The sequence below is a fragment of the Schistosoma mansoni genome, chromosome W, assembly GCF_000237925.1.
Source record: "Schistosoma mansoni strain Puerto Rico chromosome W, complete genome".
NCBI classification, from domain to species: Eukaryota; Metazoa; Platyhelminthes; class Trematoda; order Strigeidida; family Schistosomatidae; genus Schistosoma; species Schistosoma mansoni.
The window spans coordinates 7,881,342-7,889,725 of NC_031502.1; the positions used below are offsets into that span (position 1 = coordinate 7,881,342).

At 34.6% G+C, this 8,384-nt stretch overlaps 1 protein-coding gene across 1 annotated transcript; it reads left to right on the forward strand.

Annotated features, from left to right (window-relative positions):
* Positions 1-4,833: 4,833 nt before the first annotated feature.
* Smp_198600 (hypothetical protein) lies at positions 4,834-4,998 on the forward strand (the record flags this gene model as incomplete). The annotated part of the gene is made up of 1 exon (XM_018800098.1): positions 4,834-4,998. One exon carries the CDS (start codon positions 4,834-4,836, stop codon positions 4,996-4,998), a length of 165 nt encoding a protein of 54 aa, XP_018653945.1.
* Between the last annotated feature and the right edge of the window lie 3,386 nt (positions 4,999-8,384).

Sequence of the window (8,384 nt, forward strand, 5' to 3'; positions counted from 1 at the left end):
TTTTTTGATAAAATCTGACACATTTAAAAAGACGATTGTTTACATCCTAATTTGATTTATGCATAATCATGGTGTTGTTGTTTTTTCGCTCCGTTTTCTTAAGAAGAAAACTATGTATTTCATAGGAAAAGTATGGAAGATATAGATATGTCAAAATGAAAGTTGATATTATTTACATATTTGTATAAATCATATTCCTTTTCTATATGCAACTTATTTTCTATTCAATGGTTTACAACATAATAGTAATAACCTCTTTCTCTCTGTTTTTTACCTGATTAGTATATATCTAAATACATACCTTAAACAAATAGACATCTGTAACTGTACACAATGTAATCATTTTATCATTAGTATTTATTTTTCTATAATGTATATTTCATTTCTATTATAATGTACTCTAATTCACCATGACAATGTCAATGTGTACACCATAAAGAGGATGTAATATATGCATTGAATGAAAATTAGGTAATTATTTGATAAATATATTTGTAATACTTTTTTGCTTTGTAATAAGTATTGTTAGAAAGCCACATCAATAGATTGGATTCCACACATGTTTAGCAGTGATATGATTATTTTGTTTTACATTCTAAACCTTCGTTTTAACCGGGAGATAGTGTTTTCCTATTCAACTAAATTTACTTACTTACTTACGCCTGTTACTCCCAATGGAGCATAGGCCGCCGACTAGCATTCTCCAACCCACTCTGTCCTGGGCCTTCTTTTCTAGTTCTATCCAGTTTTTGTTCATTCTTCTCATGTCTGTCTCTATTTCTCGGCGTAATGTGTTCTTTGGTCTTCCTCATCTCATTTGGCCTTCAGGATTCCATGTGAGGGCTTGTTTTGTGACGCAATCGGGTGATTTCCTCAATGTATGCCCAATCCACTTCCAGCGCTTCTTCCTGATTTCTTCCTTCACTGGATATTCAACTAAATGGTTTATTATAACGGTACACAAACATAAAGCGTTCATAGCTTCTTTCTTTAATTAACGGTTTAACAAGCTTGATTTAACAAGTAGGTAAGTTGCTCCTGTTAAAATATTTCTTTATTAAATAAAATAGTGATCAGTAAACCAAAAACAAATCACATCATCATAGTTCGTAATCGCAATTTCTATGCACTTATCTGGTAAACTAAGCACGAACTTTTTGAATCGGCGTAATAAATTGAGAGTTTAGGTCAATAGCATACTGATTCAATTTTTAACCAGTTAGTTAATAAGTAAAAATCTTAATCTATACACTTTTGAATGTAGAATTTTGTGTCATCTACAGCTCTCATGTTCGGATTAAACTCAACTTGATGCTTAATACACGAATTTGAAGATAAATCAATAAATTACAGTAATTATTCAATTTTCTTACTGAATTTCTGAGCTTTCCTACAAGTAACATATTAAATTACATTTTAAGAGTACTCAACAGAAATTTCTTCATAAGTTAACGACACAAAAAGACAATGTGACTTAGGATACTTTCCAAAATGAAAATCAGTAGCTTTGCGTTTATGGATTACTAAATTATTAAGGTTTATTTTTCTTTTCGGTATTAATCTACTTTTGAATATTTTTGTTCTTAGGATAGGATTGTTTGTGTTCACGAACCCATTGATAATCGAACGAAGGACTATTTGTTCCCATGGAGAGCGCTTAACCTTTAGATTTCTAGCATTGGTTGGCTAACTAATGTTAATCTGTGGTGTAAACCATTAAAATCAATGTTGTCAAAAGCGCGATATCTAAGTACATGTTAAAAGAGTATACGCGATCTCTGGTTAATTCAGCTTAATCATTGAACATTAGAAAATCTACACTTTCACAAGATTTTTCGTCTTTTTACACATATCTCATAATTTAAAACAAACCATTAATTTCCAGTATAGGGTTGTGGAGATTGCTAAGTTTTGATTGAGATCATGAATCGATCGATTTTAGACCATGACTGAAAACCTGAAAGCATTGGATGGCCGTTTCGCCCTAGTATGACGCTCCCCAGTTAGTTTCACGCGTAAACGCTTAATCTCTAGATACCGTCATCCAACGGTGTTAATGTCTAACTTCAATCGACCCATGATCTCGCGCAACCATTCATCCATTGTCTGAGGCAGATACTTGTCTCTACCTGACACGGATTAGACTCCACTGGTCACGGCTTGTCACTAGAACTGCTAGAATTACCTCTTGAAGCTAGTCACTAGTGGGCACATGGTAATTAACAGTACTAGGTTGTGGAGATTGTTAACTTGTGAATGAGATCATTGGCGGTGGTGTGATATTGATCGATTCATGATCTTAATGGAAACTATTAATTTGTTCAAAACTGTATTATTCTCATGCCTATCCAACCATCTTTTGTTAGTTTAGTTACGTATATGAACTCAATTATATTGTAACTAAATCAAAATCAAGTATAACGTGAAGGTTTCTACAATCCGTATAAATATCAAGCAAATAATTACTTATTTAAACATAGGGGGACAATGTTAACCACTACGCCATCCATTTATGGGTTTACATATTTTTGTACAGCTAGGTACTGAATTAAATCCTCTTTTTGACTTCATGAGTGTCTTCCAGAGCGTTTTGATGAAAGACATTGCTGAAACTGAATATTGCTTCCTTCTCAATAGAATTGTCATATTATACAAACCAATAAATGACCATTGGTTGTTTTTTACCCGTCATGTTTATTTTTATTTTACCGTTCGTTATCTCATAAGTTGTACTATTTACTTGCTGTAAGGGTTTGTAAAGACTGTTGAATATTCATATTTCACATCACAGACTTGCCTTAATTAGATAACCATTGGAAGCCCTGGACAATTAGTCCAATCATTCTCTTCTTTATAAATAATCTGAGTAGAGTTTCCATCTCAAAAGATCATCTAAATGAAGAGCTTGTTCCAATTTCCAATATTGAGTTTTTATTTACATAGTAATATTTGTTTAACTACAACATGAAATCATGTCCAATTAATAATACTTATCTATCTACATGCAATCATTCAAAGGAATACACAATTAAGCATAGTTTTCTTTTTCATTTTCAAACAGCCTTGATAATGCTGAAATTCAAATAGAATCATCCAACTGGTCTTACATTTGTTTCTTTGTTCTATAATCTCATTAGAACTGTAACGCATTAATTGTTTCTCAAATTAAAGGGTTATCTATTCCCTTGGTTAATAACTTATGGTAGACATTATCTGTTAGGCGGAAGTAGTATTCCATCCTCAAGTGCAACCGTGTAAATACTGATAATCTAATCAGGAATGATCCTCAGTCTCTTGGCCTGTAGGCTACTTGGAGCTTCGTCTCAATGTTGTCTTCCTCTTATATGTTGATTATATCTGTGGAATTCAAGATGCTTCAGCTTTAAAGTGACATGTAAATATAGGCGATATCAAGGTATTCGTTCAGTTATATTCGGAAATTCAACCTCTTAAAATTAAAGTTCTGTTCAGTTCTTGACCAATCCATATCATATGATCTGACTTTCTACATTCAGCTGTACAAATAAAATAAGTTTATTTTTGATGGTTTTCGCGGAGATTTTGTACAATATGTGTTCATCTTTCCTCATCACAAAATGTTATCAGTTGAAAGCTCACTAAACTGCTATTCTATTTCAATCTAAGATTATTTGTTAGTACTCGCTTACAATTACCTTCTCCATATAGTGTGGAGTTATTGTGACCTGTCGGTCCAATGTAATCCCAATATAAGCTCTTCTTAACGCTTGATACTATTAGGTTATGCAAATGTGACGAGGGTAATAGTACATAGGATCCATTATACCATAAACAATATCATTATAAACATGAATCATTCGCATGCATACATAATAACAAATTAGTACTGAATAAAAATATATGAGCGGTGATTCATTTGCACTTCTCATTTCCATGTAACCTTGATACATCATGTGATCTGTTTGGAATCGCCCAGCCTCTGAAAAATTTAGGATATTGGAATAGTCTAAAATTCCAATTTCCATTTATTTTATTTATTTAAACACATAAATATTGGTACAGAAGAGCACCAGATATATAAATGCACCACACAAGTCTCATTTGATTTGTGTGAAGGCTGTGATACTGCCCAGGTGCCCAAACTGAAGCAGGTGGTTTTCTTAGGGGGCCACACCTCGAGACTTTGACCTAAAGGTCTGATCCACAAGGCAGTGGAGCATCGTGAGGAGATGCAGTCCCATGGTGGCCGCTGACCAATAATTGATTCGTACGCCATTTGTTCCCTCAGGATACTGGGGCCCATGTGTACCATTGGTTTGGAATTAGGGTTTTCCAACTCCCCTAAGTGGACTCGCCGTGTCCACCAACCCGGTTAAAGTGCCGGACAATCGCTTTACGTTCTCTCAATTTCGTAAACAACAGTAATGCCACGAGAAGGCAGTGAGTAGGACTTCCCTGACAGAGGCTATATTCGCGTGGCCATGTGAGAGCATTTGGAGAGGGAGAGTGGACTCTCCCCACTCTCGGCCGTACCAGGGCATTCGGGCATTTCCATTAGTTTGCTTTATTTCACTTTCTACATCAATTACGATCATTCAGAAACGTAATTATGAATTAATTCTCATTCGAGTAAGTTTTTCTCCGTACATTATTCAGTTTCACTATGTGTTTATTCATCTGCCGTATTAATTGTCATCATGGTAGGATTATAATTAAAAATTTTAATTGTAACAAATGTAATTTATTAAAATGAAGAATAATCTCTAGTGTATTCATCATTCTATATAGAAATTAATTATCTGGACAAACCAACAATGATTACCCTGAATTGTTTATTTCAATTGTAGTTTTCTTATGATTGTCATTGTTCTTAATGGCGATGATGATGATGATGGCCAGTACATTTTTGTTTGTTGTCAACATATATCATTGATGACTCACCTTAAAATAAAAAAATTTACAATACTGATAAAGGTTAAAATTTTGTGTACATTAAACTCTTCATGTGTAGTAATATAAGTGAAGTTGATCTTGCTGTTTGAGTGTATTATGGATACATAGAAATTTAAAATGGACTAGACGAAATATATTCATCTATATATTGTTTGATGATTGTGATTCGTTTACATGAATATGTGTGTCAAATTTATTGATTATTGACCAATATAAAGGACAGTGTCAGACTTACTAAAATGACTTACTAAAATCAACAGAAAATAAACTATATTAATAAATAAAAGTGATTCTTTCACTTAAAAATAAAGCTAAACTTTACTACGGAATGTAAAGTTATGGTATCAAGACTTACTTACTTACTTACGCCTGTTACCCCTCGTGAAGGAGCATAGGCCGCACACCAGCATTCTTCATACAACCCTGTCCTGGGCAATCCTTTCCAGTTGTTATTCATCCTTTTCATATCTGCTTCTATTTCCCGGCATAATGTGTTCCTTGGCCTTCCTCTTTTCCGTTTCCCTTCCGGATTCCAGGATAGGGATTGCCTCGCAATGCAGTATGATGATTTCCTTAATATATGTCCGATTCACTTCCAACATGTTTTCCTAATTTCCTCTTCAGCTGGAAGCTGGTTTGTCCTCTCCCACAGAAGGCTGTTGCTGATGATATCCGGCTAGTGAATGTTGAGTATTTTGCGTAAACAATTGTTTATAAATGCTCGTACCTTCTTGATGATGGTTGTACTAGTTCTCCACGTTTCAGCATCATACAGTAGGACTGTCTTGACGTTTGTATCGGAGATTCTCACTTGGAAATTAGTTGACAGTTGTTTGGACTCCCATATGTTCTTCAATTGTAGAAATGCTATTGTTGCTTTGCCGATCCTCGCCTTTACGTCTGCATTGGATCCTCCTTGTTTATCAATGATGCTTCCCAGGTACGTGAAAGATTCCACATCTTCCAGAAATTCACCATCAAGTGTGCTTGATTTGGTGTTCTCCGTGTTGTAATTTAAAATCTTGCTTTTTCGTTTGTGTATTTTGAGGCCTATTGATGCAGAGGCTGCTGATACATTAGTTGTCTTCGTCTGCATTTGTTCGTGTGTATGAGACAGGAGGGCTGGATCATCTGCGAAGCCCAAATCGTCTAATTGATTCTGAGATATCCATTATATTCCGTGCTTCCCGTCAGATGTCGAGGTCTTCATAATGCAGTCGATCAGCAGAAGAAAGAGAAAGGGGGAGAGTAGACATCCTTGTGTGACTCTGGTCCTTACTGGAAATGCATCTGTCAGCTGTCCTCCATGCACGACTTTGCACTGTAGTCCATCGTATTAGTCCCGGATAATGTTGACAATATTCTCAGGAACTCCATAGTGTCGAAGAAGTTTCCATAATGTTCTCCTGTCCACACTGTCAAACGCCTTCTCACAGTCGATGAAGTCGATGTATAGTGACGAGTTCTAGTCAACTGATTGTTCAACGATGATCCATAGTGTTGCGATTCGGTCTGTGCACGACCGATCCTTGCGGAATCCAGCCTGTTGATCTCGAAGTCGGGCGTCTACTGTGTCTTTCATGCGGTTCAGCAAAACTCTGTTGAACTTTTCCTGGAACTGACAACAAAGTGATGCCTCTGTAACTCTCACATATGCTCAGACCCTTTTTCTTTGGTATCTTGATAAGTTATCTTTCTTTCCAGTTTGTCTGTGTCACTTGTTCTTCCTCCCAAATCTTCTTGAATAGAAGGTGAAGCATGTTTGCTGTTACTTCAGTGTTTGACTTCAGTGCTTCAGCTGGATTCCACTGCTAGCCACTATCCATCTTTACTCATAATGCTTGTGAATCAAGGCAATATCGAGGCAATCCGCGCACGATGTATATATGCCAATAAGAGACTGATCAATTGCAGTCCTAAATATCAATGGGAATATTCAAACAAACAATACAAAAATGAATTAAGTTCAATTGTCTTGGATAACATCTTTAAGATGATAGAAATTAGCAATTAAAGACCTTGTACTAAATAGCTCAAAATCTATGTGACAGCATCACAAGTGAATTTGATATGGACAGCCAATCAGAAGTAACAAAGGTCAATCGATAACAGTCAGAAGTAAACTAAAGGTCAAGTGCATTTGATTGGAATCAATAGGTTAATTTCTTAATGATAGACTGGTGTATATATATGAATGAGTATTTGTGCATTTTGTTCAGTAGTCCAATACACTTTCTCGCTCAAGTATTCAGTTGGGGGTTAGCGCGTAGAATACCATGTATCAGTATCAGATCACGGACACCCCACGTCACAACAGAATTCTTCTTTTATTTTTTAATAAATAAATTTTGAATAATTTATGATTCGTTATTTAAATATTCTTCCATGCATACACTTAGTCCTTATGTTGATTTCTATTTTTCTATACATTACATTGACTAAAACTCATTGAAACTGGATATTAAGTTCTACATTGAAATAGTCTTGAATCTTTATTTTAACTGATATAAACTATGAACCTAAAAATGTTAAGGTTAAATTTTGATTCTATTACTGATCTTAAATTTTCATGTATGAACTTGTACGATGGTTATGTTTGAATTACTCATTCAGATATTTAAGGATTAATTTACAAATAAACGGACATATACAAATCAAGAGAAGTCACCAATTGGTCATTGGTTTAGAGATGATCTATTTTCATATTATTATCGATAAGAAAACTGTCAATATACATGCATATTTCAGTAAAGTTGGGATCGTAGGTAATATTAAAATGGAAGGTGCATATTTATTCCTATTTGACACTCTCCAGGTAGATGTACCTGAACTTCAGTGTTAAAGTTTATACTGGAACCCATTACTTTATTCTCTGAACTAATGAGTCTTGATAACCAATAAATTGTTCAACGGGTATGTAGTTATAAGTGCATCGATAAATTCTCGTCTAATATTCAATAGAAAGATTATTGTTGTTACTAATATAGAATCTTTAGAACTCGTTCAAATGATTCATTTTACGACAGATATGTCTTGAAGTTGCATTTGTGAACCGTAACATTTGAAGTCATTTAAGCCGGGAGACTAATATCTGTCCATAATACTTAACGAATATCACGTTGTATTGTAAATAATATAAAGTTAGTTAAGGTAAAACATTGGATCCTAATTTATCGGTCGAATAGTATGGTGATTGTCGCGAAGCATAAACCTCATTTACTAAGTAGAATTGTGTATGTATTGCATAGTAGTCGTAAAGCAGAATGAAACTACAGTCTAATAATCTCTCTTTGTAGTGACTTCCTAATTAAGGTTAATATGTGACAGAAATTGATTTCAATATAACTAAAGCTCTACAAGTTCGAAATAATTCTAAGCTTATCGTCTATTTAATGTACTTTCCTAGTTGAAAGCGTGAGTCAATTGAAGCTAGACCACTATAGAAAACCTGG